We start from the raw sequence: 15,664 nt of genomic DNA, 5'->3' as shown, positions 1-15,664 counted from the left end.
ACCCCTCCCTCTGCCTTGCATTTTACTTGTGATCCAGGTACTTCCTATTGAAGACAGTGGACCAGCACATGAAGCTGGCCTTCTCCAAGGTCTTGCGACAGACAAAGAAGAACCCCTCTAATCCCAAGGATAAAAGCACGAGTATCCGGTACTTGAAGGCCCTTGGAATACACCAGACTGGCCAGAAAGGTAGGGAAAGGAGGCAGGGATGGCAAAAACAGGTGCTACTTGTCCTGCCCTCTCCTGCCCTTGTGTCTGTGAGGCTAGTGATAAGTGTAAAGGTTGGGATTTGCTGGATAAAATTCTCCACTCCCTTCTCCCCAGCCAAAAATTCCAAACTTTCCTCCTAGAAGCAGAGAAGCCCCAGACAGAATAGCTGCCTCTTCCCTTAGTAGTCACTGCCCATGCCTCATACCTTCCGTCCCCCGACCCTGTATTTCCTAGTTGGGCTGGCTGAAAGCCTAAGGTTCCTGATCTGGGCCTGAGGTAAGGAAGTCTGATGCCAGGTCTGTGGTGGTGGGGATGTGTGTTTTATAGTTACAGATGACATGTATGCAGAACAGACGGAAAATCCAGAGAATCCATTGAGATGTCCCATCAAGCTCTATGATTTCTACCTCTTCAAATGGTGAGGCTTTATTGTGACTTGCTGTCCATGTGTGTGCGTGTGTGTGTATGCGTGTGCATGCTCACTTGTGTGATCACTTATCATAGGGGAGAGGCATTCTGTAGTCCCAAACCAAGTAAAAACACTTCCAGAAAGCTAAATTTAGAAGCAGCCTTGCTCTGGCTTTCCAAAGGTGTGTGATGTGCCTAGCACTGATAGAAAAAGGGGTCCCAGGTCCCTACAGTCACCTTTCATGAAAAGGGTATGAAGGTACAGAGAATCTACCTTCATCATATATTGAGCATGGCCCTGCTTCCTGACCTTGACCTTTTGTCACTGCCACCATTAATCTAGGTGAGACTCCTCTCAGCTTTTTCTCCCTTTTGCCCCTTCAATGGTTTCTCATTACATAGTAATTCTTTTATGGCAGACAACTCCTTTGATGCACTCCCCCTTGCTAACCTCATGTCTGTGGAGCTCTTAGTTCCCTAGCCACACTAGCTCCTCTCCACTCAAGGACATCATATTATGCCTCTTCACAACTTAAACACAGCTTATCAGGGAAGCATTTCCAGATTCCCCACCTCTTCCCTGTGACTGTTTCCTCGGTAGCACTTATCACTGTTTTTTATTTTGTATTTGTTTAACTTTAATTGCTACCTGTGTCCCCTCCTGTCTGTAAGCTCCATGGGTAGGAAATACTTTTCCTGCCCATTTTTTTAAATATCAGCACCTAGTGCTGACCTGGCACTAGTAACCCTTGAATAAATCTTGAATGGATGGATGAATAACTGTTAGAGGATACAGCATGCCAAGTACTTAATAGAGGTACAGCACAGTTCGGGGGATGGGAGTGAACCCAAGTTTAGGGCCCCAGTGTAATGGCCATCATTATTGGGTAGAAAACACAACATGAGGCCGGGCACTGTGGCTCACGCCTGTAATCCAAGCACTTTGGGAGGCCAAGGTGGGTGGATCACCTGAGGTCAGGAGTTCGAGACCAGCCTGGCCAACATGGAAAAACCCCATCTCTACTAAAAAATACAAAAATTAGCTGGGCTTGGTGGCTCGTGCCTATAGTTCCAGCTACTCCGGAGGCTGAGGCAGGAGAATCGCTTCAACCAAGGGGGCGGAGATTGCAGTGAGCTGAGATCACCCCACTGCACTCCAGCCTGGAGACAAGACGCCATCTCAAAAAAAAAAAAAAAAAATGCGCAAAGACTTGGAGATAGACGCTTTGAGCAGTGAAGCTGGCTTCAAGTAGGATAAGGATAGACTCACATGAGTCCATGAGAGCCCTAGGCTGGTGCAGTCAGTGATGGATCACAGCTGGTTTGTGGGAAGGAGGGAGGGGCAGAGGGGAAGTAACCCAACATTTGGGGGATTTGCAGTAGTCCCAAAGGAGGACCAGGATGTAGTGTGTGGTGGCTGCATGGAATTCAGTAGCTGTGCCACAATAACTTGGGGCCTTACTGTTTGCAGACAGCATCTGCCTGGGAAGTTCAAGGTGGGAGGGTTGAAGTTGTATTGGTGGTACCCAACTTTTATCCACATATTCTTCAGCCCCCAGAGTGTGAAAGGCCGGAATGACACCTTTTACCTGACACCTGAGCCGGTGGTGGCCCCCAACAGCCCAATCTGGTACTCAGTCCAGCCTATCAGCAGAGAGCAGATGGGACAAATGCTGACGCGGATCCTGGTGATAAGAGAAATTCAGGAGGCCATCGCAGTGGCCAATGCAAGCACTATGCACTGAGATGCCTTGGCCATGGCACAAGAGAAACCAGCCAGGAAAAACCAGACAGACTTTCACACTAAAGAAGAGGCCTCCTTTTTTTTTTTCTTTTTTTTATTGGTGTAGTTACGAAGCCTTTCAGGCTGCTTCTGTTTAAAATATAAAAGAAAACTTTGCCCCCTTTGCATCTTCATAAACCTGCTGCGGCAGACTCCTCAGCCGATGGTGGCTCTGGGTTTCCTTGAGTGTCATATGTCCTAGAAAGTTGCTGGCTGACTCTTTTTTGTCTGGGGCCTGGGGAAAGGGCTTGGACTGTGAAAAGAAATGTAGCCCCTTTCCATCTTCAAGAGAGATGGAATTAATGATGGATGGACCCTGCAGGGAATCTCCCCAGCCGACTTCCACTGGGCTGACAGACTTTGCTGACCACAGGGGAACGATGTTCTTTTCTTTCTTCATGCTCAGACATAAACTTAGCATCTTAATGGAAGAAAAATGAGGGGAACTTCAATTATGATTTATTAAAGACAATTTCTATTACACCCTCCTTTATGACAAGTGACATTTTAGATGTAAAAGTAAAAACTTTACCATGCCTTTTTTTTTTTTTTGGCCTAACATTGAGGCCTTAAAACCTGAGGCTCCTGTGCCTGATGGAATTCTTGTAACATACACTTGTGTATCATATAAAGATACCACTCTGTTTCTCTTATGTATTCTTACTCTAGTTGTTTATTAAGAATGACAAGCACGTCTTTTCAACATGTTAGTGAACAACGTCTCTTTATTTTGGGGAGGAGCCCGGCGGGACAGTAGAAGTAAAGCCTTGCCTGTTAATTGAACTGGCCGAGGTCCTGCGGGGAGTGTGGGGTGGGACGTGAAGTCGCAGCTCCTCAGTGACAAGGCCACTATGTGCTGTACGCATGCGCTGTTTCTTCAGCGCCAGCTCCGCCCCCGCCGCAGCGAGGCGGGTCGGTTCCGCCCGCGCGCACTACGCCTTGACGCCAGCGTCGCGCGCAGCGCAGTGACGAAATCGGCTGGTTTATATTGGCGCGGCCCAGACGGCAGAGGTCTCTGCAGCGCGGTCCTGGGAGACGCGCGGCGGTGTCCTGTGTTGGCCATGGCCGACTACCTGATTAGTGGGGGCACGTCCTACGTGCCAGACGACGGACTCACAGCACAGCAGCTCTTCAACTGCGGAGACGGCCTCACCTACAAGTGCGGGCCTATGGGGCTCACCTGGGCGAAGAGAGGGGCGGCACCGTGGGGAAAAGGCCAGATGGGGGCTTCCAAGAGCCTTCTTGGGCGTGGGCGTGGGCGTGGGGGACAGGTTTCGGGAATTGGCCACCCACCTCCGGGGCTCACTTTGAGACATCTGGAGCGGTGCTTGGGGTACGGAGAAGCATCTCAGTAGTGCTTGGAATCTCAGGCCGGAGACTCCATGCTCCAGACACATGGAATTGTCAGGGTGCCAGGAGCACTGATGACAGCTCGGTGGCAGAAAAGGTCCCCTGTCCCCATTTCCACCTTGTGCTGTGCCTGTGACACACAGACTCTGTCAGTGCCACTCTGCTCACATGCGTTACGGGTTGATTGATACATGGGGATGGAGTCTCATGCTGCCCTAAGCTGAGGGCTTTACTCCCAATTCACTCCCTTCCCTCGCAGTGACTTTCTCATTCTCCCTGGGTACATCGACTTCACTGCAGACCAGGTGGTGAGTATGATCAGGAATTGGGTCCTGAACATCAAGGTGAGCTAAGGTGCTACTGTCACCTGGTCTCTGGGCTAACTCACCAGATTGGGCTTGGGGGTGGATTTTATGGGATCATGTTACTTGTTGGCATGCAGGTCATACAAAAGTGCCTTTTTGTGGGGGACTCAGTAACACCTTGAGGTGTAAGGGATGCTTTCCCACACTGGTTGACGTTTGTCTCCTCAGGACCTGACTTCTGCTCTGACCAAGAAAATCACTCTTAAGACCCCACTGGTTTCCTCTCCCATGGACACAGTCACAGAGGCTGGGATGGCCATAGCAATGGCGGTGAGCCCCATGGGGTGTGGGGGAAGGAGCAAGGACTCCATCGCCTTTCCCCAAAGGCATTCAGTCCTGCTTCTTGTCACTTAGTAGTAGTCTCTTTTTATCCTGTAGCTTACAGGCGGTATTGGCTTCATCCACCACAACTGTACACCTGAATTCCAGGCCAATGAAGTTCGGAAAGTGAAGGTCAGAAGGGCAAGGATCATTAGCAAGCGCTCCTGGGAATTGCACTGAGGTGGGGTGGGGTGGGAGTAGGGGTTTGTTCTATTAATTTAGTATTCTTTCTTCCCACCATGGGGTTCAGTTACTGAGAAGACCCTGAGATTCTGTTTCTTAAAGCAGCAGCAATAGACCAGGTGGACAGTGCCTCCAGCCTACCCATGTCTCTAAGATGTGTTGGTGTGATTTGGTCTTGTGGCACTGCCAAAGGGATCGATAAGCAGAGACCCCATGCTTCAGATCAAGAGCCTGATGAAAGTAGTTCAAAGATGTGGTGCCCTTTCTCACCATCCCTTTCCAGAAATACGAACAGGGATTCATCACAGACCCTGTGGTCCTCAGCCCCAAGGATCGCGTGCGGGATGTTTTTGAGGCCAAGGCCCGGCATGGTTTCTGCGGTATCCCAATCACAGACACAGGCCGGATGGGGAGCCGCTTGGTGGGCATCATCTCCTCCAGGGACATTGATTTTCTCAAAGAGGAGGAACATGACTGTTTCTTGGAAGAGGTGGGTGCCACTGGCAGAGCAGATCCAAGCTGTAGCAGCCCAGGTTGAAGACAAGGGGCTTCTGTTGTCTAAGACATCTCTGATAGCCTCTCCTCTCTGGGAAAGGAGTGTCAAACCAAGTTTCTGACTCCTTTATTGGGTTCCTGCATCCTTTCCCCACCAGAGGCTTTCAAACTGCCCAAATGCTTGCTAGTATTCATGCTTTGTTCTTTTAAACCCCTAAGGTAGGGGCAGTGCTTGAGGTCTGCCCTGATTTTCTCGCCATTGTTCCCGTGTTGTCCTCCTTATTCCATAGTGTAAGAGGGTGCTCCCTGTGCCACGTTGTCCTTTCTACTCATCCCTCACTCAATACCATACTGCTAAGAATTATTGGGATCCCTTGAGGAAGGGTGTTTTGGGTGTGAATGTATGAACGTGGTGGTCCACAGAACTTCACCCCTGTAATCTCAGTACTTTGGGAGGCTGAGGCAGGCAAATCATGAGGTTAGGAGTTTGAGACCAGCCTGGCCAACATGGTGAAACCCCGTCTCTACTAAAAATACAAAAAATTAGTTGGGTGTGGTGGCGCGTGCCTGTGATCTCAGCTACTTGGGAAGGAAAGAAAAGAGTTAACTGGTCATAGTCAATAACTGGCCCTTCTTCACATCTCACCTCCCACGTAGATAATGACAAAGAGGGAAGACTTGGTGGTAGCCCCTGCAGGCATCACACTGAAGGAGGCAAATGAAATTCTGCAGCGCAGCAAGAAGGGTAAGTCCTAGAGCTGGGAAAGGGCCTGGAACTAATGCCTAGGGTGCTGATTCATGTCCTGCCCTGACCACAGGAAAGTTGCCCATTGTAAATGAAGATGATGAGCTTGTGGCCATCATTGCCCGGACAGACCTGAAGAAGAATCGGGACTACCCACTAGCCTCCAAAGATGCCAAGAAACAGCTGCTGTGTGGGGCAGCCATTGGCACTCATGAGGATGACAAGTATAGGCTGGACTTGCTCGCCCAGGCTGGTGTGGATGTAGTGGTTTTGGTGAGCTGCTACACAGGTGGGTTGGGGCAATAGGGGCAGCTGCCACATCACAGTCTGAGACTTACTTCGTGTCCTAGGACTCTTCCCAGGGAAATTCCATCTTCCAGATCAATATGATCAAGTACATCAAAGACAAATACCCTAATCTCCAAGTCATTGGAGGCAATGGTAAGGCAAGATTGTGCCCTGAAGAATGTGTGGTGGGAGTGGGTAAGCTGGGCTCCCACCTTAACCTTCACATGAGCGTTTTCCTTTCCTTCACCGTAGTGGTCACTGCTGCCCAGGCCAAGAACCTCATTGATGCAGGTGTTGATGCCCTGCGGGTGGGCATGGGAAGTGGCTCCATCTGCATTACGCAGGAAGGTAAGAATATACTTTGATAGGGCCCACAGAGACCCCAGTTTCAGGCCCCACATACCTTGGAACTAAGCACTCTTATGGGGACAATAGAGCCCTCCAATAGGGGCAACCCTGGGGCCAAATAGGCCTCTTGGATGGGTGACATGGCTGGAAGCAAGACAAGGTCTTGTCATCCATCACCTGCCACTCCCTTGCCTAGCCTGGCCTTCTTGCTCCTGCTCTGCACCTTCTCTAAACTCTGGTCTGTTTGTTTTATTTAGTGGCTCCCAAGATCCCTCCAGACATAAAGTCCCACAGCCCCAAATGCCCTTCTACTGTCACGGGTTGCTATAGTAAGTCCAGCCCGGCCCACTGGCCCGGCCCAGCTGCCCACTGCCCGGCTGCTTGGTTGACGTAGCTGTAGCTCCCAGGGTTTGTGGTGCTGATGGGTGGGCAAGGCCAACTGATACATAGACCATGGTTTGGGGGTGGTGCTCAAGAACATAGCTCCCTCTTCCTTCTGGGGTGCTGATAGGACAGGACCTTCTTCCCTAGGCAGGACCTTTTCTGCCCACATCTTCTGCAGTAGGCATAGCTCAGGGACCAACTCCTTTGTGTGGTTCTTGCTCTCCCACACAACCACTGCCTGCTCCACACAACCACAGCCTGCTCTCCTACACAACCACTGCCCTTATCTTGCCTGAGCTGCCCACCATTCAGGGAGGAAGGGCTGGGCCTGACCTCAGTGCCTCTGGGGACTAACTGCACGGTGACTCCTGCCCCATCTGATACCAGCTGGACGGGGGCTTTCCCGGCTGCTAAGACTGCATGTGCCTGAGGCTGCCCTGGGCACTGCACACATGCACGTGCACATGTGGGGGTGAGTAGAGGTCAGCACAGCTGTTTGTACTATTTAAGGCAGATGTGGCAGCAGCCATCCCAGACATGTCTGTTCCTCAGCCAAGCTGCAGTCCTGATGCAGATGTAGCCAAAAGCTCCTGGGTCCTAAATATGGCCACAGGGTCCACTGCCTGTCCCCATTAACCCTATCCACCCATGTGTTCCTCCATCTCAACAGTGCTGGCCTGTGGGCGGCCCCAAGCAACAGCAGTGTACAAGGTGTCAGAGTATGCACGGCGCTTTGGTGTTCCGGTCATTGCTGATGGAGGAATCCAAAATGTGGGTCATATTGCGAAAGCCTTGGCCCTTGGGGCCTCCACAGGTGAGGCCCAGTACCCGTGAAGGCCAGTGGGACCCCTCCCTAGTGCTGCTTAGGCTCTAACCCAAGCACTCCATCTGTCCACAGTCATGATGGGCTCTCTCCTGGCTGCCACCACTGAGGCCCCTGGTGAATACTTCTTTTCCGATGGGATCCGGCTAAAGAAATATCGCGGTATGGGTTCTCTCGATGCCATGGACAAGCACCTCAGCAGCCAGAACAGATATTTCAGGTGGGACAGGCAAGCCAGTTACCCCACCCTAATCCTGCACTGACAGTCTCATCTCTGCTGTGACCTTGCCTGTGTCTCTGCCTCTCCCTGCAGTGAAGCTGACAAAATCAAAGTGGCCCAGGGGGTGTCTGGTGCTGTGCAGGACAAAGGGTCCATCCACAAATTTGTCCCTTACCTGATTGCTGGCATCCAACACTCATGCCAGGACATTGGTGCCAAGAGCTTGACCCAAGTCCGGTGAGCTTGGGGAGCTGGGACATGGGTAGAGGGGCTGGTCCAGGGCCAGCTACCCACATTTGACCTCTGCCCTTCTTCAGAGCCATGATGTACTCTGGGGAGCTTAAGTTTGAGAAGAGAACGTCCTCAGCCCAGGTGGAAGGTGGCGTCCATAGCCTCCATTCGTAAGTCACCCAGTCCTTGGTGGGGCCTCTGCAATACCTCATGCCTCCTTTCTCCTGCCCTCACCTCACAGGTGGTCCTTCTGCCTGCAGGTATGAGAAGCGGCTTTTCTGAAAAGGGATCCAGCACACCTCCTCGGTTTTTTTTTTCAATAAAAGTTTAGAAAGAAAAAAGTGATGCCTGATCTTTCAACAGACAGGTGGGGCTCTGTAGCTGCCACTACCACAGATGTACACAAAAACAGCACCCTCATTTCCAGGGGGAGCCTCAGGCCCCGAGATAAATGTGCTCCATGGACCTGGAAGCGGGTAGTTCCAGGTCCAAAAAGTTCCTCCTGACGTTGCTCACAAAACAGCTGATTATAGCTATAGCTATGGCTCCTGGGGCTTCAGTCTCACACTGAGCATCTGACTCTGGCTCCCAAGGGGTCAAAGAACAAGCCCTGGGACTGGCATACACAGGGCATCCTGCTAGCCCATAGCTTGGCCATATAGGACCAGGTCAACACACATATATATTCCCTAACTTGAATCTCTCTCGGCCAGGCACACTGGCTCACGTCTGTAATCCCAGCACTTTGGAAGGCAGGTGGATCACTTGAGGTCAGGAGTTCGAGACCATCCTGGCCAACATGGTGAAACCCTTTCTCTACTAAAAATACAAAAATTAGCTGGGCGTGGTGATGCATACCTCTAGTCCCAGCTACTCAGGAGGCTGAGGCAGGAGAATCACTGAAACCCGGGAGGCGGAGGTTGCAGTGAGCTGAGACTGTGCCACGGCACTCCACCCTGGCGAAAGAGCAAGACTCGTCTCCAGAAAAAAAAAAAAAAAAAAGCCCAGTGTAGTGGTAGGGGCCTCTAATTCCAGCTACTCAGGAGGCTGAGGCACGAGAATCACTTGAATCCAGGAGGTGGAGGTTGTAGTGGGCCAAGATCACGCCACTGCACTGCAGCCTGGGCAACAGCGAGACTCCATCTCAAAAAAAGAAAAAAATCAGCGATTTTGTGAGAAAAGCCGTTGAGGTGCTCTCAAATCTGCATGTGAGCAAGTAGGTCTAGAACAGGCAAACATACTGCTTCCCGACTTCTGAAAAGCCAAGGAATTCTAAGTAATCTAGATGAAAAAGTGACTCCTTGGTTTCTTCACATTCCCCTCCAAGAGCCCAGTGAGCCATCAGCTCCTGGCCAGCAACACACCTGATACAAAATGGGAGAAGTGTATAAATTATTATGTTGATAAGCAAGATAAGTGCCAAAGGGTAGATAAGAGTGAAAGCATTGGGAAGCCTGGCAGAGTGCAGTCAGCAGGTCAGTTCCTGGCGGTTCATTGAGCAGCTTGGCCCAAAGATGTAAGTGAAGTCCCTCCTGGTGGAGGGATGAGAGCAGCTCCAGTTACTCGGCCTTCATGACACAGGAAGTTGAAGGTGGCACAGGCATTGGGCTGCAAAGAAAAGGCCAGCATCAGCCTGTCTAGCGCCAGGCCTGTGCTCCCCGCAGCATGCCCCAGTCCCGGGACTCACCGTGTCCTGCACTTCCACAGCAATGCCCCGCTGCCTCACGGCTTGAAGCACCTGGGACTGCAGCCTCTCGGTCCGGTCTCCAGTCCCCACCACCACGATCTCTAGGGAAGGGTGGGTGTGGCTAGTCTACAGTTCTGTTGAGAGGCTGCAGTGGGGGTCGCCTTTTGGGGCCCAGAACACCTCTGTTCTCCCTCCCCTCCCCCAGTACCTATCCGGGGCTCCAGCAACCAGAAGAGGGAAAAGCTCTCTTCGGTGATGTCCTGGTGGGATCCCACCTGTGCAGGGAGGAGGCACATTTAATACGACAAATCCACGCAGCCTCTCCCCACCTCCATCCACTACAGGAGGAGACAGAGGAATGCCAAGTTTGCAGGGACCAAGCAGGGTGAGGGCCTGTGACTCTGGGCCTCAGTTTCCACACTGCGGGCCAGGACTCACGTTCCACTGCACCACCGAGTGCGGGAGCAGAGCGCAGGGGCCGAGCACGCGGTTTCCGTTTATCATGAAGCCGCGGCTGTTGTAGCTGTCGATGTACATTGCCTGAGCGGCCTCGCGTTGCAGCAGAGAGATGCGCGTCCGCTGATACAGCTCGTCATCCGCCGGCGAGAGCCGATGCCCTCGCCGCGGGGCCCTGCGGAGGAAAAGGGTCAGGGGCGCGGGGCCGGGCCGGGCAGCCCGAGAGGCCGGAAGGTGCTGGGCTGGCAGTCGCCGGCCCTAGGGGGCTGGATGGTCGAGGGCGCGGGGTCCAAGCTCACCAGGGAAGCTCAACGGGCAGACAGCGCAGCGAGTGTCGCGCTCGGTACAAGCTGCGTAGCGCGAGAGCGGTGGCCATGGCTGACCAACGCGCGGCGAAGTCGTCACCGGCGCCGTTAGTCCCCGGGTTAGGAGAGCCCTGCGGAGCCTGACCCAGCGTGGCTGCAGCGCCCCCTGCGTCCCGGAGGGCACCGCACAGCTCGACCGGCCCAGCAGGCGAGTGTCCTCTGTCTTAGGAGGCCGAGTTCCCCGACCTCCGGCGCAGCTCCAGTGTCAGCACCTGCCGCCCTCCCTGCCCCGGGCCCTTGCCCATAGTCCCGGGGGAGTGGAACACCTGGCAGCGTGGCCGCCCTCAGGGCGTTGCCTGGGCCGCAGCCGCGGCCTGGCCCCCGGGCTCTCAGCTATTAAGCCGCGCTCCCGAGGCGGGGCGGCCGCCCACCTGGTCGCGTCCCGAACACCTGGCCAGGCGGTGGGTGCCAGACTTCTAGCCCCTAATTCCAGCCTTTGGGGCTTCGGGCACCGTGGGCGGGGCAGCCGGCTCAAGTTTCTCCGGCTAGACGCGGAAGCACGCCCCGCCCTAACCGTCACCCGCGCGACCGTTGGCCTCTCCGCAGCGCGCGGAGAGGGGCGTGGCCGAGCGTGGATTGGCTTCTCGGGTTCTCTAGGGGGCGTGGCCAGGTGGTTTCTCCTTAAAATGGCTCCAAGTCTGCAGGCAGCCAGAGCAAGCGGAAGGGCAAGCTGTGATAGTGTTTGGGTGGCTGTTCGGCTGGCCCAGACCAGGCCGAACCGGACCAGACTTGAAGTAGAAGCGCGTGGAGCATCACCTTGTCCTCGTTCACTCTGCTCGCGTCCTGGGAGTCCCCCGTCCCCCGTCTTGATCCAAGTCAAGGGACTACTGGCGCGAGAGTCGCTGGCCCCCGCGCGGGGTTTGGGCATCTCGGCACGCCGGCTCTGTCGTGGCCTCAGGGGAACATTGTCGCTTTCGCTACCCGCGGGGCCGGGCGAGCGGGAAGCTCGGCACAGTGGGAGCCTGGTGGTGGGTCTCCTGGGGCCGGTCGCAATGGGTTTCTGGGGGTCCCGCGGCTGCTCTGTGGACCCCTTCGGCCCCTGGTGCTCCGGGCGCTGGCAGCGTCACCGGACAAAGGCCACCGAGCGCGGGGGTGTCCCCGAGGTGGACGCGCGGGTTTACTTCCTCTCCGGCCCCACGGGCGCGCTTCCCTCCTGACGGATTCCGAAGCCCGCCCCACCACCGTCACCGCACCAGTGGCCCAGGCTTCGTGGGACCAACAGGGCTAATCCTGCCCCGCGGATCTAATCCGGATCGGTACCCGGTCCCAGGGGAGGCCCCCACCTCCCCTTCTATTGTTCTGTGGCCCAGGTGAGCGTCTTGTTCCCTCTAGACTCGGTTTCACAACCTACTCCCGGGTCTTCCTCCTGGGACTGGGGATGGGCGGGTTCTGATGTGGCCCCAGGGCGAGTGACCTGGGGGCAGGAGCTCCCCCGCCCCCCGCCAACGGCTGGACAGCGGGCAACGGAATCCCAAAAGCAGCTGTTGTCTCCAGAGCATTCCAGCTGCGCTTGGATTTCGTCCCCTGCTCTCCTGCCTGAGCAGCGCCCTGGCCCAGATGGGGTGCCCCTGACCCCCAGACATACTTTACTGAGCTGCTTGGGTCTCAGTTCCTCTCAGTTGCGCCCTCAGGCTGGAGGTGATGGGTGTAGACGTGGGAGAGCCGAGGCTGGTGGCCATCTCTGGAACCCTGGGGAGCATTGGCGAGGGAGGGTGGACCCAGGACCTCTGGGTAGGGCTGCAATGGTAGTGACTCCCCCAGGGCTGCCTCAGCCCGCATCTCGCTAAAGATAGCCCTCTTACTTCCTGGGGAAAAACCACCCCAACCGTCTTCGTGGATGAGAGTATCTAAAGTCCTCAGTTTGACTGAGGGTTCCCAACCCTGCTAAGCAGTTGTCTCCAGGTCATGCACCTTCAGAATGGAAAGCGCTTTGGAATGACACGATCACTCCCGTTGAGTGGGCACCCGAGAAGCCATCGGGAATGTCGTGTCCGCCCAGTGCTCTTTCGGCGCCTCCCAGCAGGGCCTCAGCCCTGGCCCACTGGGCCTTGCCAAGCTTTTCCTGCCCCTGGGTTTCCCTGCTCTCCGGATTTCCCAACTCTCTCTACTGAGTTAGCTTCTCTATTAAAAGGAATGGGGGTGGGGTGGGGGGTGAGTATGTTACAGTGAAATGAAAACATTTGGGAACCTTTGTGGGAGAAAGAAAAAGACCTTTCCTATTGATAGAGGAGCAAGATACTCCAACTGAGGCCTATTTTTTATTATGGTCGCATTATTTGGTTGGCCCGTAAATGGCTGTTGCCTAAAACAGGAAGCGTTAAGGATCGTTGTTAAAGCACACCAGGTTAAAGGAGTCACATTAAAAGCTGGTCATTCTGGGCCGGGCGCGGTGGCTCATGCCTGTAATCCCAGCACTTTGGAAGGCCGAGGCAGGCGGATCACCTGAGGTCGGGAGTTCGAGGCTTGACAAACATGGAGAAACCCCGTCTCTATTAAAAATACAAAAGTAGCCGGGTGTGGTGACGCGTGCATGTAATCCCAGCTACTTGGGAGACTGAGGCAGGATAATCACTTGAACCCGGGAGGGGGAGGTTGCGGTGAGCCAAGATCACACCACTGTACTCCAGCCTGGGCAACAGGAGCGAAACTCCGTCTCAAAAAAAAAAAAACATCTGGTCATTCTGGAAGCCATCATGATGGTTGTGATTTCTCAGGTATCAAGAGAAGAAAACCGCCAATTGTATCAGAGTGCTTATTTATTGGGCATAAAGACCACCCGGGCTGGGTGCAGTGGCTGATGCCTGTAATCCCAGCACTTTCGGAGGCCGAGGCGGGCAGATCACGAGGTCAGGAGTTCGAGACCAGCCTGGCCAACATGGCGAAACCCCGTCTCTACTAAAAATACAAAAATTAGCCGGGCGTGGTGGCGAGCGCCCGTAATCCCAGCTACTCGGGAGGCTGAGGAGGAGAATCCTGTGAATCCGGGAGGTGGAGGCTGCAGTCAGCCGAGATCGTGCCACTGCACTCCAGCCTGGGAGACAAGAGCAAGACTCCGTCTCAAACAAACAAAAAAACACCCATATCTCAAACGAGAAAATGCTTGCAAATAACCTGAAACCGCGGAACACTATTCTTTTTAAAATGAGATGTTTTAAGTAGGTCGTGAAAGTGGCCTTAATGTTATACTGCCTTATTCCAGTGACGAATATTCATCATGTGTAAAATGGGAGAAATGAAATGTTATTAACACAAACATGTGAGACTTCGATGAGAAGAGACGGTACCCGGTCTAAGCGCCCACCGGGTCGCGAGGATCCTTTTCCTGGTTAAGGCCTGGTCACAGCGAAAGAACCCTAGGCCCAGGGAGGGCCCCGAGATTTCAGATCCGGGGCCCGGCTGTGCAGGTGGACCACGCGGAAGGGGTGCTGGGGGCGGTAGGTCGAAAGCAGCCGACAGGGCTCCCACTGGCGCACCTGTCCACTTACGGGGACCACCGTCGCATCCCCGCCCCAGCTAGTCGGTCCTTTCCGGAAGTTCCACCTCCCTAAATTTTTTTCCGGTTCCGCTTACTCCTTCCGGTCACCATGGCGACCAGGCGCCTTGGGGTGGGGGAGACGCTGGGGGCCCTCAACGCGGCCCTGGGGCCAGGCGGTCCGGTGTGGATCAAGGAGACGCGCACCCGCCACCTGCGTTCCCGAGACTTTCTGGCACCGCACCGCGCGCTGCAGGCGCGCTTCGATGACGGCCAGGTGGGCGTGAGCCGGGCGGGGCCGTGCGGCCGGGAGATGGGCCCCGTGCCGTGGCCTTTTTACACGCCCGTTCTCCCGCAGGTTCCGGAGCATTTGCTCCATGCCCTCGCCTGCCTGCAGGGCCCTGGTGTGGCCCCGGTGCTGCGCTGCGCGGCGACCCCCGCGGGTCTGTCTCTCCAACTGCAGCGGTCCGCCGTCTTCGAGCGCGTCCTCAGCGCTGTGGCCGCCTATGCCACGCCCGCCTCGCCTGCCTCGCTGGGCCAGCGCGTCTTACTACACTGCCCAGCACTGCGCAGCTCCCCCTGCGCACTCCGCTTGAGCCAGCTGCGTACGGTGCTCGTGGCCGATCACCTGGCGCGAGCCCTGCGCGCTCACGGGTGAGCGGGGCCGCGGGGCCGGAATGGAGAAGGTGGGACTGCCGGGGACCTAGAGAGCGAGCGGCGCCGCCCGTGGGGACTGCGGCTGGAGGTGGGAAGTCGTGGCGAGCTGGACCAGGTGCTCAGGCTGAGGCGGCCGCCCTCCCTTCGCAGGGTGTGCGTGCGCCTAGTGCCAGCTGTGCGGGATCCGCACATGCTGACCTTCCTGCAGCAACTGCGGGTGGACTGGCCCGCTGCCTTGGAGAGAGCTTCCTCCCACACCCTGAGGAGCCACGCCCTTGAAAAACTTACCTCTGCTAATGACGGGAGGACACTGTCCCCTGGCATCCTAGGCAGACTGTGTCTGAAGGAGCTGGTGGAAGAACAGGGCCGCACAGCTGGCTATGACCTCAACCTGGACAACTGTCTGGGTAGGACCTGAAGCCTAGCAGGGCCAGAAAAGGCAGGAGGGGGTTAGGGGGACATCTCTGCTTCTTTCCAGTCTCAGCACCTATCTGTTCTCTTTTCAGTGACTGAGGATCTCCTCTCTGTGCTGGCTGAGCTGCAAGAGGCTCTATGGCATTGGCCCGAGGACAGCCACCCAGGCCTGGTTAGTGACTCCCAGCCCTGTAGGTTCTCCCAAACCAAGTATACTGTACTTCCACAGTTATGATTGTCCTCCCTTAGGCTGGGGCCTCAGATACTGGTACAGACGGCTGCTTGGTTGTACATGTTGTTAGCTGTGAGGAGGAGTTCCAGCAACAGAAATTGGACCTGCTTTGGCGGAAGTTGGTTGACAAGGCTCCACTCAGACAGGTAGGTTAATGATGGTGGAGCTCCCCACCACCTAACCCCGAACCTCAGAGGGCCCTTGAAAACCCACCGAGGGGCTTGTTA

General features: G+C 55.1%; 4 protein-coding genes and 1 non-coding gene across 17 annotated transcripts in view; 4 read left to right on the top strand and 1 right to left on the bottom strand.

Moving 5' to 3' along the window:
* Window positions 1-3,106, top strand: part of QRICH1 (glutamine rich 1) — a 63,883-nt gene extending 60,777 nt beyond the window's left edge. For all 6 annotated transcript variants that reach the window (XM_004034113.5, XM_019023098.3, XM_019023094.3 and 3 more), the window contains 3 exons: window positions 38-189; window positions 538-628; window positions 2,171-3,106. In XM_004034113.5, coding sequence (XP_004034161.1) covers window positions 38-189; window positions 538-628; window positions 2,171-2,363 — 436 coding nt within the window. In that variant the 3' untranslated portion in view covers window positions 2,364-3,106. The remainder of the gene's footprint in view (window positions 1-37; window positions 190-537; window positions 629-2,170) is intronic.
* On the top strand, window positions 3,106-8,634 carry IMPDH2 (inosine monophosphate dehydrogenase 2). 2 transcript variants are annotated; one of them, XM_055382401.2, is made up of 15 exons: window positions 3,364-3,560; window positions 4,011-4,059; window positions 4,285-4,386; window positions 4,495-4,569; window positions 4,904-5,110; window positions 5,773-5,860; window positions 5,934-6,133; window positions 6,211-6,301; window positions 6,401-6,496; window positions 6,754-6,825; window positions 7,551-7,694; window positions 7,779-7,923; window positions 8,017-8,160; window positions 8,241-8,324; window positions 8,415-8,634. In XM_055382401.2, exons 1-15 carry the CDS (start codon window positions 3,463-3,465, stop codon window positions 8,434-8,436), a joined length of 1,617 nt encoding a protein of 538 aa, XP_055238376.2. In that variant the 5' UTR covers window positions 3,364-3,462; the 3' UTR covers window positions 8,437-8,634. The 2 variants fall into 2 exon arrangements, with proteins under 2 accessions (XP_004034155.1, XP_055238376.2); XM_004034107.4 differs by lacking the exon at window positions 6,754-6,825 and having other exon boundaries at window positions 3,106-3,560.
* Window positions 8,635-9,529: 895 nt separating this feature from the next.
* Window positions 9,530-11,223, bottom strand: NDUFAF3 (NADH:ubiquinone oxidoreductase complex assembly factor 3). Of its 2 annotated transcripts, none has more exons than XM_004034117.5 (5): window positions 10,597-11,223; window positions 10,280-10,472; window positions 10,050-10,116; window positions 9,842-9,942; window positions 9,530-9,762 (listed from the first exon to the last, which is right to left on the bottom strand). In XM_004034117.5, the coding sequence occupies exons 1-5, from the start codon at window positions 10,671-10,673 to the stop codon at window positions 9,646-9,648; spliced, it is 555 nt and encodes a 184-aa protein (XP_004034165.1). In that variant the 5' UTR covers window positions 10,674-11,223; the 3' UTR covers window positions 9,530-9,645. The 2 variants fall into 2 exon arrangements, with proteins under 2 accessions (XP_004034165.1, XP_063559861.1); XM_063703791.1 differs by having other exon boundaries at window positions 11,034-11,191.
* A 77-nt stretch (window positions 11,224-11,300) lies between these two features.
* The window catches only part of DALRD3 (DALR anticodon binding domain containing 3), a 6,025-nt gene continuing 1,661 nt past the window's right edge, over window positions 11,301-15,664 (top strand). Inside the window, exons 1-6 of one of the 6 annotated variants that reach the window (XM_063703784.1) lie at window positions 11,301-11,972; window positions 13,377-14,411; window positions 14,493-14,788; window positions 14,942-15,198; window positions 15,298-15,377; window positions 15,455-15,583. In XM_063703784.1, coding sequence (XP_063559854.1) covers window positions 14,247-14,411; window positions 14,493-14,788; window positions 14,942-15,198; window positions 15,298-15,377; window positions 15,455-15,583 — 927 coding nt within the window. In that variant the 5' untranslated portion in view covers window positions 11,301-11,972; window positions 13,377-14,246. Of the gene's footprint in view, window positions 11,973-12,819; window positions 14,412-14,492; window positions 15,199-15,297; window positions 15,378-15,454; window positions 15,584-15,664 lie in introns of those variants that run through there. The other 5 variants (XM_004034115.5, XM_063703785.1, XM_004034114.5 and 2 more) reach the window with 5 other exon arrangements.
* On the top strand, window positions 12,104-12,216 carry MIR191 (microRNA mir-191). Its single transcript, NR_106306.1, has one exon. It is a non-coding gene; the product is annotated as a microRNA mir-191 (primary transcript).

The sequence above is a fragment of the Gorilla gorilla genome, chromosome 2 (genome assembly GCF_029281585.2).
Source record: "Gorilla gorilla gorilla isolate KB3781 chromosome 2, NHGRI_mGorGor1-v2.1_pri, whole genome shotgun sequence".
Classification (NCBI taxonomy): Eukaryota; Metazoa; Chordata; class Mammalia; order Primates; family Hominidae; genus Gorilla; species Gorilla gorilla.
Note: the sequence above shows the minus strand (reverse complement) of the source record. Positions and strands in the feature narration are given on the sequence as shown.